The 18,612-nt window shown below is 41.1% G+C and overlaps 1 protein-coding gene across 4 annotated transcripts in view; it reads right to left on the bottom strand.

The window, feature by feature from the left end:
- Positions 1-18,612, bottom strand: part of AFF2 (ALF transcription elongation factor 2) — a 465,157-nt gene that overhangs the window by 27,837 nt on the left and 418,708 nt on the right. For 3 of the 4 annotated variants that reach the window (XM_075941077.1, XM_075941079.1, XM_075941080.1), the window contains 6 exons: positions 14,835-15,063; positions 11,398-11,534; positions 10,758-10,821; positions 6,377-6,513; positions 2,716-2,787; positions 2,270-2,363 (listed from right to left, as the gene is read on the bottom strand). In XM_075941077.1, the coding sequence (XP_075797192.1) occupies positions 2,270-2,363; positions 2,716-2,787; positions 6,377-6,513; positions 10,758-10,821; positions 11,398-11,534; positions 14,835-15,063 (733 nt within the window). The remainder of the gene's footprint in view (positions 1-2,269; positions 2,364-2,715; positions 2,788-6,376; positions 6,514-10,757; positions 10,822-11,397; positions 11,535-14,834; positions 15,064-18,612) is intronic. The other variant, XM_075941078.1, reaches the window with a different exon arrangement.

Here is an 18,612-nt window from a genome sequence, read left to right as displayed (position 1 = left end):
GAAAAGCAGTGACGATTTACTGTAAGAAATCAGCTGCTTTTCCGGAAAAGCTATGCTGCTCCCGCTCGGGCAAAAGTCCTTTTTCCGGAAAACTGTTCCGGAAAAGGGCCAGTGTAGACAGCCCAGTAGTCTTTTCCGCAAAAAAAGCCCCAATCGCGAAAATGACGATCGGGGCTTTTTTCCGGAAAAGCGCGTCTACATTGGCCACCGACGCTTTTCCGGAAAAAGGGCTTTTCCGGAAAAGCATCCTGCCAATGTAGACGCTCTTTTTCCGGAAATACTTATAACGGAAAACTGTTCCGTTTTAAGCATTTCCGGAAAAAGGTGCCAGTGTAGACACAGCTTTTAGGTTTTGACAAATCTGCATTTTCTGATGAAAAAATGTTTTGGTGAAAATTTTCTAATCTGGTCCTTGAAGCTCTAGTGAGTCACTTCTACACTAAAAAGTGTGCAAAACTTCTGTTTGAACAACAGCTTTGTTTAAAGGACCAACCCATTTAGTAAAAGGCACTGCCTCAGCTGCCCTTCTGAAAACCTTTGAACCACGGCTTTTTGGTGGCAAAAATAAAAGAGAGCATTAGGAAAGTAATATTTTGTTTAAATTTTCCTTTCTTTAATGTGAGTCTCTTAGACCTTGAATACAAAGAGAACATGAAATTCACACAGGCTACATCTACACTACATGATTCTTGTGCAAGAATCCTTTTGCGCAAGAGTTTTTGCACAAAAACTTCTTGAGCAAAGCATGTCCAAACCACAAAGTGAATCGCAAAAGTGATCTGCTTTTGCGCAAGAGAGCGTCCACACGGCATGGACACTCTTGCTCAAGAAAGCTATTCACAGAATAGCTATCAGAGCACCTGTGCTTTTCCCCATAGGAGCGTCCACACTTGCCTTCTTGCGCAATAGCTGTAGCGCTAAAAGCAGTTATGCCTCAGAAAAGGAGGTTTACCTATGGTGGAAAAAGCCCTCTGTTCTGCCATTTAACTGCCCATTTAATTGCACAAGAGCTCATTTGAGGTGTGGACGCTTTGCAGGATTTTGTACAAAAATAGCTGTTTTTGCATAAAACCCTTGTAGTGTAGACTTAGCCACTGGGTGCATCTACGCAGAAGTGTTATTTCAGAATAATGGCCGTTATTCTAAAATAACAAGATGAGTGTCTACACAGCAATTCCATTATTTCTAAATCAATTCGAAATAACGGACAGTTTATTCCGACTTCTGTAAACCTCATTCCACAAGGAATAACACCTATCCCGAAAAAGCTATTTTGGAATAGCGGTAGTGTGGATGCTCCACTGCTGCTATTTCAAAAGAGCTCCTCCCCAGGGCCATTCAAAGTAATTACTCCCCAGTGCCTCCTGGGGCTCTAAATCGAGGTAGCATGTCCACATTAGGGAAGCCTGCCCCGGACTAATTTGGAGGCTTCCCTGTAGTACAGACATGCTATTCTGAAATAAACATGCAGTGTAGACATGCCCACACAGTCCAAGCTTGTGTCTAGCTCATGTTTACCAAGCATCACATTAGTACACAGCACCTTCATGAGAAGAAATCTCTTTTTTGTGTTATTCAAGCGGACGCTCTAAAAACACTTTTGAGAATTTTAAACTGCTTCTCAAAATATTGGCTTAATTCTTTTTTCCCCCTGTAAATCCACTTTGCTCTGCTCTGATAGAGTAAAGCGGTCTTAAAGTGAGGGTAAATTATATTTATATCCTCTTTAAGTTTCCTTAACACAACTAAAGCAGGATAAAGTGGCCTTTGTGTAAAAGAGAATGAGGCCTTTTCTTGGAAATAAATGTTTGAAAAAAGAATGGTAAAATAAAAGCTATCAAACTTTTCCTTCCCAGCCAGGCTATTATGCTTTCAACAGATAGTCACCTAAATTCAATCTAGAATAAGTCTGAAGTAAGTAGGAATTCATTCCATGGAAGATTCTTGGCCAGTGAACATTGGGTCTAAACCCAATGAAGTCAACAGAAAGGCACCTGATGATTTCTGAGGGCTTTGAATGAGGTGCTGACCAAGGAACGACACCATTAAAGTCGTAGGGAATTGGTCAAGTGCAGAAGTGAGATGGTCATGGCATGGTAGGGTTGAACACAGAATCAGATCAATTCTCTACTCACTGGTATCCTGCCCACATCTCCCATAGCTGAGGTTAAAGATGTGGCTTATGTAGTGCAATGTGAGTTGCATGAGGCTTCAGGGCTGGGACAAAGGTCTTTCTGTCTCAGCACAAATTAAACAGACTAAAGATTACCTTAAAATATTCCATCAGTGATCTGGAGTACTTCATAGCATGGTCCTTCTTTAGTTTGAACATTCTCAAGTAGAGGAGTGATAAGCATCGGTAGCTGCAGTATTTAGGAAAGGACTGTGTTAATTCCATTGCTTAATGAAACCTATAAACTACAAAACAAATGCTGACCTATATATTACAGTCTCTCTTCCAAGGTTAGAATGAGAAACATAAACAAATGGAGAAAAATAAAAAAAAATGAACGATGGCATTAAAATCTCATCCTGATAACAGTATAAATTAGACGAATAAATGTTTAGTCAGCTGCTGAAGAAATCCATTTGTTATCCTTTAATAGTTTAATGGAAAACAAGAATAATGATCGCGTGTAAGCTGCTTAAGTAATTCAGTACTTTTAAAGTCCTCGAGGATTTTAGCTGCTTCTACATTGTTGCAAGGGGACTCACCATAAAACTGCTAGTTTCTTCTCTCCTTCCGTAGCAGAGGAGCCTGTGAAATTCTTGAGTCTCATTGCATACCTTGTAAGAAAGGTGAGGAGGAGAGGAAACCGGGTGTTAAGATGCTTCAAGGAAAACTGTTGATGCCGAGAAATAACTAGATCCGCTTCTCAAACGACAATAAATAATGACTACAGTGTTTCACAGTAAAGGGATGAGCTTAACATTCAGGAGAAAGCAACGCTTAAAATTTGGAGGACTAAAGTAATCATCAGCCCATTATTTTTGAGTGTGCTAACGCTGCCAAGATAATGTTCCGGCCAGCACGCTGGGGTGATGAGCACTCTATTAGTTTGCAATGAGTACTGGCCAAAACCATCAGGTCTCAGTCCTGTTTGCACTGAAGAGGAAAATAATATACAGCTTCATTTTATATGTAATAGTGTGGGGTTTGAATAACCCTTTCCAAATCCCACTCATAAATGCCTCTACAAAGTCTTTAAAATATTTATAGGTGAAGTGGCATTAAATAAAGGAAAGGGCATGTTCGTAGCTTTTAAAGTTCTTAGCCCCATTCATTTATGGTGCTTGTCTATTTTGTCTTTCCTTTCGGTTTAATTGATGATGTTCAACATTTGGGTGATAAAAGGTTGAGCATTCCTCCTACCCCCTCCCTTTAAAAGTTGCTTTAACGGAGCACACTCAATTCCATGCATTTAGTCTCTTGAAAATCAATTCATCGCATAAAATCATTGTTCTGAGCCTTAATGCAATTTCACAGGTACTTGTGTTAGAATAAGTAATAGGGTTCACTCTTGCGTAAGAAAGTTTTAAGGTATCCAGGCAGTCTTGATGAGTTCTCATTTACAAGAAGGTAATGGAGTGGTAGAAAGCACTTTTTTCCCGCTTCCACCCCTGTCATCACATCTCCGCATGCTTTTTTAGCCCAGAAACCTATAGCTCTTTAGTATTCTGTCTTTCGTGCTCTTTGTTATTGCTCCAGTCACACTGAATGAACGTGGTCGAAGACAGAGACGTGTTTCTCTTCAGGATTTGCAGTGTTAAGTTAGGGATTTTAGTGTTACAATTAGTCTCTACGCCTCTAAGAGGCAGATCTCTGACATTCTGAGTCACCGTGATGCTCCACTTGTTTTCGCAAATAAAAGACTGCTGCAGATACCCATATCACAGAGCAGTTAAAATGACCGGAATAGATAGAACAAAGATCTGCCTGTAGACAGCATTGCAGTGGGGAAAAGAAATATAAATCTCGTCTATACAAAACCCAGCTGCAAAAATCTATATTGAAGTTACATTCATGGCCAATTTTTTTTAAATGCATGCCTAATTTGCACCATTCCCACTGTGTCATATGCAAATCATGTGTTTGCATGTGCAAGTGGTCATGCTTGCACAGTTATAATAAGTGTGTGCGCAAATTAGACTCAATTGCTGCATGCCCAATTTTGCACATTCAGCTTTGAAAGTCAGGCCCTACGCAGCTTCCTTAATCCCACATTATACTCTTAACTCAACAGTGCTCACTGGGCCAGGATTTCCCAACATTCCTTAGCTCTCTTATTCTGTGAAGAATCGTATTGTGAGACTCTCTCAAAGTTCTGGTGAATCACGAGCAGATGAGCAGAGGTTTCATCTTCTTACCCGTGGAACTGTCATTCAGAGCTTCTTAAAGGACAAAAGGGACTATTACATCATCTAATCTGATCTCCTGCATAGCACAGGCAAGACAAATCAAACTTCATCCAAAAGGTCATGATCAAGCCCAATCGTAGCAGGGGCGGTGTTGCTTTAAAAATGTAGATAAAGACAACATATACCAGTGGGTCTCATCTTTCCTATGGAAGGGATATGAGGATGGCTCCCAGAATCTGGAAAGGGTGAAGAGCAAAATTCCTAGCATACAAAGTCAACTACAGACATCAGCATGGAGAGCCATTTTACTAGTGCAAAACACAGGTTGTGCTCCTGCTCTATGGAAGTCAATGGGGGGTTGCCACAGCCTTCAACACGCACAGGACAAACTTTTGGATGCTAATGTGAAGCATGCTAGAGAAAACCCTAAGATAGAGAGAAACAACCACTCAGCTCTGCTTCACAGGTTACTTACTGACTGTAACGATATTTCTGACGTAGCATGCTTCATCACTGGATCTCACAAAGGAAGTCGGTAACATTACCGCCATTTTACAGAGGGGGCAACTGAACAGATTTGCCAAAGGCCATAGACCAGCCTAGTGGCAGGGCCAACCTAGTTCTCCTGGGTCCCAGTACTATGCTCTCTCCGTTAGGTCACACTCCCTCCCTGATATAACACTCTCATGCCAGTCATCCTATTGCTTGCTTGCCCATATCATCTCGTGCTTCTGTACTGCTGCATATAGACTATATTAAGTGGCCCACTGTTGAAAGATGCACAATACAATGATGGAAGGAGACTACCTTAATTCTTCATTTCACTGTGCTTCAGGGTTTAACTCGATCTTAAGTGTTGTGTGAACATCATTTTTGTGGCATAATCACTTTCTTCTTCTTTTTAACAAGTGTTATATGCAAATACGTATTTTAAAAAATGTAAAAGGCTTATTATTTACCTGAGAGTAATAGCTTCTTCAGATCTGACACATTTTATTATGTAAATAGCTCCTCATTCAAAATGTAAAACATGCATTTTTGATAGACTCTAATAATTAATCGGCGACAGTAGAGCCTCTCCTATAAACAAGTAATACCAAAGCAAACATTTGGCTGATTCTACTTTTCTTTTCTCTGGTAGAAATTAGGAGTAATCTCACTGAAGTTAATGGTGTTACACCAGTGTAAAAATGATGTGAGGAAATGTAGAATTAGAGCAAATGGGCAAAATCCTGATGGTTTTGCCCACAATTAAATTTAATCCTATGGATTTCAATGGGATGATTCATAAGCAACGTGAGCAAAATTTGACGCATTAATTACTCTGTAGAGTAAATTCTATGGAGTCTACCTTTTAGGGCAGAAACCTGTGCTGATTTTCAAAAACTAACTCAGGCATTTTAAGATTAAGCAAAAGCTCTTCTGCTCTACATTGAAAAATTACATATAAAAATTAACTCACTGAATTTCAGTTGCTTTATATTTCTTTAACATAAAAAAAATCCTCCCTCTCTCTCTCTTTCGCTCTGTAGTTACACACATGAGAAAGTTGCTCTCTGGATGCGACCTTATATACCAAGTTACAGCCTAGAACAATTTTTTACAGCCAAGTTATAAACCTCTGCAAAAACAGGGTTTATAATAGAAATCTTGATCGACTCGTTTTAATGTTTTGAATTATAAAACTACACCTTTTAAAAGACAAGTGTCATTGCCAAATGGTGAAATTACTATACTTTACTTCCACCCACTACATTTCAATTTTAATTTTATGAATATTGCAAATTATAACACTCACATTATAACCTCTAAAGGGGATAATTTATAAAAGCAGTGTCCATCAATTATAAATTTTCCATGACATTAATAAAATGGCAAGAACTAATTATGATGACTTCTCAGATGAAGATGCCTTGGACAAATCATTAATATGTTGAAATGATATTTTTTAAAACAGAGCAGGTTCTAATTAGGACTGAAATGAGATTATGAAAATGATCACAGAAAGGACATTAACCTGATGAGTTCCACAGTCTCTGAGTACATGGTGTATGGAGATTTAGCTTCTAATGGATCTCGCTCCATAGCATTCCCGCACTCAATGAAGGAGAGGGCAGCATCAGCATAATTCACTGCTTTGCCGAACTTCTCCAACTGAAATAGGAAGGTGAAACCATCAAGATGATGCTTTTGGTTTTATTTCCAGCTAGAGAGATCACAATGTATACAAAGCAACACTGACATTAAAAATGCATCCATTAAAGAATGAAAGACAGGTCATGTTTTCACCAAGTGGTACAGATAAGAGGGCCAAGTCCTCTGCAAGTCTAAGAGTGTAGGCGGGCCCGCTGGGGGCAGTTTTGCCAGGGCCTAGCAATTAAAAGGGGCTCCTGCCATTGTTATTGTTATAGGGGAGGTGGCTGGAATCCTGCGCTCTTTAAATAGCTGTGAAAGTGCCGCGCTGGGTGTTCTGCATGGTTCTGAGGGCTGTGTTTGTGTGTGTGTGTGGGGGGGGGGGAGGCAGTGTTGAGGGCTGGTTGCCTATGGCCCTGCTCCTTTTGCCCTGGGGCTACAGATCTGACCCCTCCTTCACCTTGCCTGCGGGCCCGTGACGGCCCAGCTGAGTGTAAGTCTGTTGATTTCAATGGAGGTACACTGATTTATCCCAGCTGAGGGTGAGACTCAGTCTTAAAAAACTCCATGTTGCTCCTTTGCTGCACTAAGGACTGTATTTGAATGCTCGTATGCAAAAGGCAGGGAACAAATCCGTGCCACTTGCCATGAAAAACGAACTTTCCTTTGTGACTCTTGACCTTCCTCCCACCCCAAAATCACATCACTTATCTTGCAAATGACAGCCTGAAACAGTGTTTAAAAAAAGTAAAAATATAGCACCAATAAATATTTTATTTTACTAGATTTTTAGTGCAAAAAAGGATTTTAGCCCTGATAATGGCTGTGATTAAACTGACTCAGACATACTGATTTCTTTTTTATGTGTAATGAATATTATATATGACACTTTTATAGTAAGTATTTTATAATAGTATTTAACATTTTCAGTTTCTGATAGGTAGATGTAAGACTTTTACTAGTATGACATTTCATGCAAAAGAATCAATAAAGCTTAAATCTTCAAAAATGTCTTTCTATGTCTCTATCAAAATATTTTCCATGTACCTGCACACATTTTCTATTCACAAAATGGCACCTGCTAATAACAATAGATTAAAGAAGAGCTTTATAATGGTGAAAGATACTAGGATGTTTTACTCTGCTGTTACCTTTTAGCTCTTCTCATGAGACACATTCCATGCTCTCTGTTTTCATGCGGCGTTATCAGGTAGGTTCCTACCCTATTGTTCTAATTGCACACAATTCAGCCCCGCAATAAAAGCTCATTTTGTGCGTGACAGATGCCCTCTTGGCGAACACCAAGGGGAGTGAACCAGGGATCGGCAGAGTTAAAGGAATGAGCTGCTACAGCTTGAAGCTTTGTGCAGGCTGTAATGACTCACAGCCTCTGTGGATTGACACAGAGGGGGACATGTAGTGCCTTCCCCAGTGGGTTATGCTTAATCTACAGCACCTGCTGAACAGTCAAAAGGGAAAGCAGATCTCATCTCATTCCTCTCTTTTCCGCCAATCACTTCCCTTGATTTATCCGAGGGAAAACCTGGCTTCAGGTGTTCTTTGGAAGCTAGTTTTAGTGTTGCTTTAAGCTGAGTTAGCAAAGGCCCCTCCTCTCAGTCAATGGTGCTAAAGCCATGGGACCTAATTCTGCTCTCACAAACAGCAGTGTAAATCCAGGGTAATTCCTAGGAAGTCAATAACATCTCTCTAGCTTATTGATGGTGCAACGGAGAGCATTATCTCAGGAACGCTGTGCGCTCTATGGAGTCATTTGTTCCAATGACACTCAGTGTGCCTAATTATAAATGAGCGGATCCCTCGCCCCTCTTCCAGGCAATGCTGCGTTTACATTGGGCCATTTCAGCATACTCCAAGTGCCCTCCCTTTTCCCGGAAATCCCTTCTCTGCACGAGCACGGCAGCATTGTTTTCACCTCTCGTTAACATTTCCTGATGCTTTGCTGGGGTCACGCACATCATCTTCCCAGGCACAACATCACACCTTTCAATTTGGCATGCTTCATGGTGTCAGCACAGTGTAACCAGGAACAATTGTGTCCATAGGACACCTAATGCCATGGGACTATGTGGAACGTGAGTTACTTGGAGAAATACATGTGCAACTGCGCTTGATGATTTTATTTTTTTAAACAAGGCCTTAATCTTGGAAAGAAAAGGCAGCTACACAGTTCATGGGCATTTGTCGCTGCCAACAACTTACACCGCAGCGAATGGCCTGGCATTGCAATCAGAGCACGGGGAGTGTCAAAATACATAGGACATGAAAGGCCTGCCTGCGGGCAGCAACATGATGTGCAATGCCTTCTCGTGTTAGTTCTGCTTGGGAAATGCCCCCCATTCTGCAAGCCATAGTCAAAGGTAAGAAGATGGAAGACAGGTCAACACTGTCTTGAGTGAATCAGGCTGTGGAGAAAAGTGGATTGACATAGCATGTTGAGACCATCATGTGCTGGAGTCTGTAAATATTTGCCAGTGTAGAGCGGGCAGGTTTATGTGTGTTTTCCTTAAAGGTCAATCAGCTGCAGGAGTTGTTGTCAGCGTCTGTGAGCCTTCCCGGTGTATAGATGTCAGCGTTCTGACTCAACATGCTCTGCTGAGTCAGTCTTCAGTAATCAGTGTGGGCCACCTTCTGTAAATGGGCATGTCAGGAGGTCTGGCTTCAGTGACAATCAGGGGCCGTTGCCAAAAACCTGACTCAGTTCTACAGAAAACATGCCAACCAGCTTTGTGCCCCTGAATCAGGCAAAGGCGCATGGAGAGCTGAGACTGGCAGCTTGATTCCTTCCCTCTTGGCTGTGTACCCCCGAAGTGGCAACATTTCTAAACAATGAATGGGACATTTTTTTTTCTGTTTGCCACCACAGTCAGTTGCAGGCATGAATGATAGATACGTTGCTGTCAAATACACTGATTGGCAGGAAAAATATTGTTTTTCGCCCTTAAAATAGATAGTCACCCAAGTCCTATTGGTTGTCCCTGCATATGATGTGTGTGTGTGTGTAAGCTTAAAGATCAGGCTCAATTTTATTTCATGGGGACCTTATTTAAAGGGAGCTGCTACATTGTACCTGCTGCGGCAGAGACGGGATAAAAATCTCCATTACAATACAATGGCCATACTGCAGAGCAGGTTGGATGAAGTTTGATGGAGCCATAGTCCATTAAAATGTGCCGTCTAAATCAAAATGCTTTGTTAAATCAGGTTGATTTCGTCGGAATTTTGTTTTTGAAGAAAACCAGAAAAAACGTTTGCCATTGTAGAAATTCTTGTTTCAACTTTTATAAGAAGAAACATTTTTTGTTATTTTCTAAGGGACCACAGGACTATTCATTGTTCTTAAAGAAGAAATCTGTCATTGTTTTGCTTTGAGGTGACATTTAAAAATTGTTTGTATCACATTATACACACTATAATATAGTTCAATGCTATCATAATGATTCAGTCCAGTCAAAGTGAGTTTTTGCTTGGAATTTTGTTTCATAGAGAATTCTGAAATTTTCAGTTTTGAAATCCTTCTGAAACAAAACTTCTTTGCATAGCTCTGGTAGGTCACTCTAATAAAAACACTGAGTTAAGAAGCTTCAGAGGAGTAGCAGAGTTAGACTGCACATGGAAAAACTTAAAAAACAACGAATAGTCTAGTAGCACCTTAACGACTAACAAAATGTTTTGTTCGTCTTTAAGGTGCTGCTAGACTATTTGTTCCTGAGTTAAAAGTTGGGGACAATGGTCAGACTTGGATTTGCTGTGATCAGCTCTTGGGCGTATCTAGACTATGCTAGACTTTCGGAAGAGGAGATGCAAATTTCTTTCGAGCTCACTTTTGAAAGCGGCACTTTCGAAAGTGAAAGTAATTGAGATGCGGTTTTGTCAGCGAACCCTCCCGTGTATCGACAAGCCACTTTTTCTTTAAAAATTAGGTTTATGTGGCTTGTCGACACATGGGAGAGTTCGCAGACAAAACCGCGTCTTAATTACTTTCACTTTTTCGAAAGTGCCGCTTTCGAAAGTGAGCTCGAAAGAAGAGATGCAAATTTCCACAAAATTTGCATATCCTCTTTCGAAAGTCTAGCCTAGTCTATGAAGTCTGATCCAAAATCCACTGAGATGAACAGAAAGACTCTTTTTGGCTTCAGTGGTCTTTGGATGAAGCCCATGACGTATCAGTCTATGCTTGATGGGTCCCTTCAGAAACACACAATTCAGTGCATGAAAAAAAAGGCAGGTAATGGATGGAAACCTACCAGGGCGTCTGCTTTGTGCTTTAACTTCTTAGCCTCTTGCATGTAATAGTCTGCATTGTGAAGCCTGCGGAGACAGTTAATTCTTTCAGTGCTACATTTTCATACTGCTGGACAAACATTATTTGAGAAGAATGCCCACCTTTTCTAACAGACAAATACGGCTACTTATTCGTTTAAATGTATTCTGATATTAATACAAAGTGGCTGAATGTAATACTATGGGCTGTGTCCATGTGACTGGTGGGCTCAAATGGCCAGCTGTGGAAAATAGCAGCCCAAAGGGGACCATTAACGTGAGCTGAATAGAGGAAAAGGCAAACTAATTCAAACCGATTAATTCTAACAAATTTCCATTACAAAAGCTAAAATAAAAACTAGAGAAGAATTACTCTGGAATTCAATACTGATAGTCCGAAAACTCGATAAAAATTCATTTGTCAAGTGAAAAACTCTGTACCATCCTGTCCATGAAAAGGGCTTGATTTTGCCTTCCCATTACAGGAATGACTCCTATTTTTGTGCCTTTGTAAAGACTGTCAATTCAGACCCTAAGCATATAACTCATATTTAGCAGAAAGAGATTATTAGACATCTAAATAAAATCTTACTGCCCATGCTTGGACTGTTTAATATTACATACATGTCATCAAATGTTATTTTAGGTCTTCTTGACTCGGATTTCCCATTGGAGATTGTAGGCATTGCAGACCAGACATCTGTTTCTAGGTGGCTGGTATCAAGGAGACTGTTTGTTGGTCTATTGTGAGTTTCCTCCTCCTATGGAAGAGAATTTTCATTAACTCTTTAAATTTTGACCCAAACACCTCTCGGTGTTAAACACAATGAAACAAAAGCAGAAAAACATTATTGGCACATCTTGAGGTTAAAATTCCGATCCTTGTTTACATTTTAGGAACCTCACAAACCACCTTGCTTTCCTTTCTAATACAAACGCCCTAGATTAATTAAGCACTGTGATTACATATTGCTCAGATGCCTGACCTCATTAACATATGCTTTCAAAAAGGTGTAAAGTCAGCATTGATACTGCAGAACAGTATTCACTAGAGACACTTATTAAAAGTGTTGGGAGGGGAAAGGGGTTTTGGAGCGTTGGCTGATTATACTTAGAGATATACTATAAGCCGTTAGCCTTGGCAATTGGAATTCATTTGTGAACTCTGTTTATAATCAGATGAACTAAATTACAGACTGACCAATGAACTATGGAAAACCCCTATAATATATTTTGGTGGGTGAATATTTCAGATACCAACTCAGTGGCTAAATCAAGCATGAGTCTGACAAATGATTCTGGGACCGATGGGGGAAACAGCCCGGCTGTTTACACAGCACTGTTTACTTGCTGACATATGCAGTTCATTTTGGCATTGATTTTGGTGGATGGCATGTGCACTGCTCTCGCAGTTTGAAGTAAAGTGACATGATGATATCAGAAAGCAATAGGGACGAGGGAATGAGGTAAAGTGAATTGTCACTTACATGCTAATGCAACTTGAGTGTTTTCATTTTACAATACAAGGTTGGCAACCTTTCATGACATGGGAAATTGTGAAAAATGAGGCCAAAGGCATCCATTTCTGTAACAGTCAAAAGGCAATGGAAGCAAACACGAAAGTCTTGCATTACAGAGACTTCATAATTAGGGTTTCTTCCTAAAATGGTCTTAAATTTAAGCATAATTTTACCATTTTTTCCTTTAAAAGCAGGTGTCCAATTGGTGTGACATTTCATACAATGCTAATTTTCACGCTTCTCGAATTTTCTAAGCAGTTTTTTTTCTTTTCATAACTGTTTAAGAAGCAGCCTTTGAAAGTGGCTAAAAAGTTTCCTTTGTGGCCCTACTTTTCATTGTTTCCTGATATCTATTAAACACCCCACTACCGAGCTAGACAAAACTTGGCAGACAGGAGGCCTCTGAGGAGAACTGCTCAAACAGGAAGATTTTTAAAAGAATGTTGAATTTATGGTCATTTTTAGCTGTTATTCTCATAATAGCTCCAGGTTTATGGGCTGTGCATGCAAACTAACCAGATTGATGGAGGCCAGGTGCATGCAAGCCGGATAGATGGGGGAGGCTGGGTACACAGAATTCTGATTGATGGGATGTGGGGGGTGATGGACACATCTGAGCCTCACTGGTTGATGGGGACCAGGTGCACATAAATGTGACTGGTTCAGAGGAGGAGGACAAGAGGGGCTGGTCATGAACAAGCCTGGCTGGTTGATGCTTAGAAAGTGAGTACATGGAAGCCTGACTATTTGATTGAGAAGGGGGGGGAGGGAGAGAGAGCGATCGGAGCACATAAGCCTGATTGATGGGGCCCAATGCAGGAAAACCTGATTGATGGGTATGTTCAAACCCGATTGGGCGTACATAAAACCATCTCTAAGAGGAGCTATGTTTTTCTGTCAGATTCTATCCTACAGTGGAAAGGGCCTCATGTGCAGTTGCTGGTGGATAAAAATATTCTTTTCTTGCACTTCCAACATTCCCAAATCCACTCCGGCACCCCTCATGCAATGCCCATCCCTAATTATGCATGACAGGAAACCAAGGGAATTTCTACTTCAAGTATTTTGTTGTGAAGTGTGGAGCATAGCTACCCATAGAACACGCCTGCCGCAAACCCACCAAAGGAGATGGAAAGAGAGTCTACCTAGCTGCACACTCCTTGTCATTTCAGCTACCTTGTATAGCATGGACCTCCATGGTCTGGAACCCTGGGGACCTGACCGGCCTGAACAAGGGAATTTGCCGGACTAAGGGAGGTCCCTTGTTACTGGCCTTCCAGCCCCCCATGGCTCTACTTCCAGTCCTGGCCAGCTCTTCCTGCCCTATCTGGCTGTGCTGCCAGCGCTGGTTGGGCCCCTCCGCTGCAAGGCTCTCAACTTACTAGGGGGTCCACCTGTGCCTCATGCTCCTGGGCTCTCTGGTCCCTGCTGGATCACTGATGTTGCCGGATCAGAAAGTCCCGGTTTAGGGAGTTACAACCTATACTATGGAATATGAACGGCAACCGTTGCTCTGCTCTCCATGTGGATGTCAGCCTTCAATCTCTCCTCTTAACCGTTCTTCTGCACGTGCTCCTTTACCTATCTATCTTCTCCTGCCACAGTCAGCTCTTACGCCAAACTTCAACAACTCTTAGTGTTGGGGATGGGTGGCGGGGGGAGGAGGGGAGGAATAGAGTAATCAGGGAGAAGGGTGTCTCCATACAAGTAACAGCAGGGCAGTTTAGATTGTGCTGCATGTCTGTACTTTAATGGGCAAGTGTGTGCTTGGGGGTGGGAAGCGAGAGAGTCTGTAAAATTAGGATCTTGTTATTTCTTTGCGATCGTGGGATCGTGTCAAGCATTCCATGGGTATAACCACCCTAATTATTCTGCAACAGAGAGTTTTGTGTGTCACATTGGTAGCCTGATGAGAAAGATCTTGAGCTGGCAGAAACCAAAGAAAAGCAAGCAAAGGGAAGCAGAAAAACAGATGAGGGCAGATGAGAAAAAAAGCAAGTCAGGAGGCAGCTTTTGGTAGAAATGCAGGTGTTCAGATATTTGGTCCCAAGTATGGTACAGACAGACAATTTTTCACTGGCTTTTTATTGGGTAGTCAGTTCAATCTACAATGCTTAGTTTAGCTGCAGTGCCTAATTGCCAGCTGAGAATTTGGGGATATTAGTCATGTGAAATACGCTAACATCATAAGAAATTCATCAAAGAAGGTATTTTTTCTTTACATGTGTGGCTAAAGCTATATAGGCAGGAGGAGTAATTGCAGATAGCCCACTGCTGTAAATCTAGCCTCATAAAGCTGAGGGACCAGGTGTTCTAGTCAGTTACAATGTCAAATGGATGCTTAATGCGCTGATCTAAAAATGGAACTCGCAAGAGTGCTTGTGTACTGCTCTCCACCGCTCCACTCCTGCCGGCTCTTCAGTGGGGTTACGGGAGGATTTAAACAAAGATATTAAAAAAAAAGAGAGAATCAAACAGAGCAGAGCTTAGTTACTTTTGTTTTATCTTGTTCACTTTCAGCAACGCTGCTCAGTTACTTACACAGATTCCTTTGGGGTTCAAAGAGGATTTGTTCTCATTCTTTCTGTATTTAGAAGAAGAGGAAGAGCCGCTGGTCTGCAAGGAGTTTGTCATGCTGTTCTCCTGGCTGATGGAGCTGTTGTCACCGCTGTGCCGCCGGTGGGCTGGCTCATCCAGCAACGGAGACAGTGGAGGAGGGAACAACTTCTCTTCTCTTTTCTTAGTCACCTTTTTAACGGAACTCCCGCTACTGGGAAACAGACAAGGAAGGGTTGTGTTACAAGCCTCTGGGTATTTTCAAATCCTCTACATTGCCAAACACTGGATATTATCTCTGGGCATGTCTTCACTACAGGCTGGATCGATGGGCAGCGATCGATTCAGCGGGGATCGATTTATCATGTCTAATATAGATGAGATAAATCAACCGCTGACAGTTCTCTCATCAACTCTGGTACTTCACTAGAATTAGAAGAGTAGGTGGAGTTGATAGGGGAGCATCAGCTGTTGACTTACTGCAGTGAAAACACTGCATTATGCAGACCTAAGTATGTCGACTTCAGCTAAATTATTGTCGTTGCTGAAGTTGCGTAAAACTTAGGTCGATGGCCCATGGTAATGTAGATGAGGCCTAACTTGAGGCCAAATTCTGCCCTCATCTGGACCCTGCCATTCCCATGTTCCATGATTATGAGTAGCAGGAGGCCAGCTACCTCAGACTTCTTTGCCTCTTCAATGACTACAAAAGCCTTTCGTTTGGTGGGACTATTTTGTTTGACTGTGTTAATACAGTTGTGGACACTTAAACACTAAACTGAGTCAATCGTCATCATGGAAGATTTAGGGACCCTAATCCCTCAAAGCACTTAAGCAGATGCTCAACTTTATGCATGGGAATAACTCTACTGAAGTTCAGAGGGACTACTCTCACGTGTAAAGATAAACATTTTAAACACATTGCTGAATTGGGGCCCATATGCTTGCTCTTAGCAAATATCCATCAGACAGTACAGCATGTGAATGAACTAAATAGTTTGTAACAGCTACCAAATAATAACCATAACAATAACATGATAATTATTTTATCGCACGAGTACAACTGATGTGCACCACTACAGAAAATGATTCAGAGCAGCTGGCAAAAGCTCTTGAATGAATACCAGTTAATGAATGAACCAGGTTTAGAAAATAAATATGGTTTTAACGTGAAAACTGAAACAATGCTGTGGTTGACTGTCTGTTTTGTATAGAAGAATGGTCAGTCGTGTATAAACTGTGGCTATGTACCACCCCCTCCAACCATTTAACATGTTAATTGGTCATTGATCTTTATTTTAGTTACCACCCTTGTCCAGTCTATAAAGATTATTTGAATTTTAATCTTTTCTTAGACAACAAATATTGCACTACGAAGTCATTGACTTTTCCATGATTATTGAGTAACATTTTCAATAGCAAATTAAGTTAACAGGAATGTATGTATCCCTCTGAGTCAATTTCAGTAAGTGTTAGGAATTATAGATTTACAGTATCTCAAAGCAACAAATCAGAGAAGAACAAGCAATGCAAGATGCCTAATTCCTCAATCTGGTGATATTCAATCCCTTCCCCTTTATTCTGGTCCAGTTCTGTTCCCAAATATTACCAATTTCAATTATAACTGTGTCTATTTCAAACATTTTCACTAGCATGTCAATTTTAATAATACAAAAGTCTATCCTGGGACCCTAGTAGACTTTAAGCAATCAAAAACCCAATCCAGTGTATTGTCTTTGACACTCAGAAGCACTTTCAGTACAATTAATATATGGCTAAAACTATCCTGTTGAAAGCTCTTTATTATATGAAAGCTCTTCAAATTAAGGGATCTTCTCCAGCAGAGCTGTCCATAGGATTTATGGGGCTCTACGTAGTAATATTAATCTGGTGCCCTGATACCCCATGGCAGCCGGGAGTGGGGGGAACATTTTTTTTAGAGATATAATTCTATAATCTTCAGACACACACTAATGAAATATTTTTAATGCAAATTTTAAACTCAACTAACACAGTACATTCAGAAACTGACAAAATGTATTTGGGGTTGGCAAACGCTTGTTAAATGGCTTCATTACCACTTGAAATTTCTACAGTTCTAGTTATAACAACACTCAGACACACTTCTGTTCCCTCACTGTACGGTTGGGAAAGCATACCGGAAGGCCACACAGTCAGAATAAATCAGTGTCAGAGCTAAGAACAGGCCACTCACATCTCTTAGATGAGAATCCTATCCATTGTACCATCCTGTGGTACATCCCAGGATCTGGCCTAGCCCAGGATCCATCCCTCCGTGTGTGCCCATGACAATAAGGTAGGAAGGTAGGTGGGAAATGAGTACTCTCACGAAAGAAAAATGAAAGTGGGTGATCCTGTGATCCTGCCCCCAACACTGTAAAATCTGAGGGGCTCTTCATCTCCCCCATAAGCAGGTTGTTGTGGAGAAGGGAGTTTGGTCTCATGGGTTAGTTCAAAATTATTTGCAGAAAGACTGAAGGTCAGTCAGCCTCCCACCTAAAGCCCCTGGTTAGGATGTGATGGTGCTCAGAGCTCCCCCTCGACAGTTCCGTAGTCCAGTTGATGGAATTCAGCCTGTGTGGAGTCTATCACTAAGACCTTTGGATGGGGGCGATCTTAGATAGCCACATAACAACCTAACCAGTGTTATGCAGTTGCTGCTACTAAGGGTGAAGTCAACGACTTCTAGAATAGGCTCAGCATTGGAGGGTGGGTAGCTTGAAAAGACTGCAGCTGACATGATAATTGCCTGTTCTCTTGGATAGGTTTCTTTGGATGTATATATAAAACAGCAACAGCCCTTTGAGTGTTTCAGCACCAGCTGCAGTTATGTATTTCATTAGCTGCCCTTTCAATCTAAAAGGGTTTCCGGGAAATTAAACTTCTGTAGTAACGTTATCCACTTCAGATTCATGATGTTAACAATAACCTCCATGAAATCAATTGTTGCCAGTAGTTAACTGGACTGTCACTTTGCTTTGGGCTGTTAATGAGCTAACAAACTGGTCTTTCATTGCGGTAATCACTAATTTTGAATGAGTTTATTGCACTGATCACCTGGACTCAATGATTTAATTTGCTGGCATGATTGTTAATTAAATTATATTTATAATCAAGTGAGAAACATAAAAATACATGAAAAAATACAAGCCGAATTGATGGTCTTGTGGCTGCAGGGTTTAATCTTTGTGTCTGAGAAGGCCAATTATGAAAAGAATGAAAAGTCGTCCTGTCTGGGTTTTCCAGTCTTGTTTATTGTCCGGTATGAAGCAAGCCACAAGGGAGTCCGTGTATGAAGGATGAGGAATTTTCATCTACTCTCGAATTTCAAGCGGCCACTCTTTACCCGTACTTTATCCACTCATTGTAATCTGCTATCGTATCTCTGGCCCATTAGTGAGACAAAGCCATTGTGTAGGCCAGTCACTTGGCTCTACCTTCCCTCTACTCTCCCTGTCTCCAAAGAAATGCTTCACACTGATGGTGCATCTAATCTTCTGCAGGGGGGTTAGCAGGGAAAGGTCATTCTCACATTAGGTAGGACAATGTGGCAGCAACTGAATGAAGCTGAAGTCTTTGTCATAGATGTACTAGGGTAGTTTTATTGTGACTAACACTATAACGAAAGCTGTTGTGACTACCCAAGGCTGTGTCCAGACTCGAAGGTTTTTTCAAAAAAAGTAGCCTTTTTTCGAAAAAACTTCTCCTGCGTCTAGACTACAGCCGTGTTCTTTCGAAATTA

The sequence above is a fragment of the Pelodiscus sinensis genome, chromosome 13 (assembly GCF_049634645.1).
Source record: "Pelodiscus sinensis isolate JC-2024 chromosome 13, ASM4963464v1, whole genome shotgun sequence".
In the NCBI taxonomy this organism is placed as follows: Eukaryota; Metazoa; Chordata; order Testudines; family Trionychidae; genus Pelodiscus; species Pelodiscus sinensis.
This window is presented reverse-complemented; position numbering and strand designations above follow the sequence as displayed.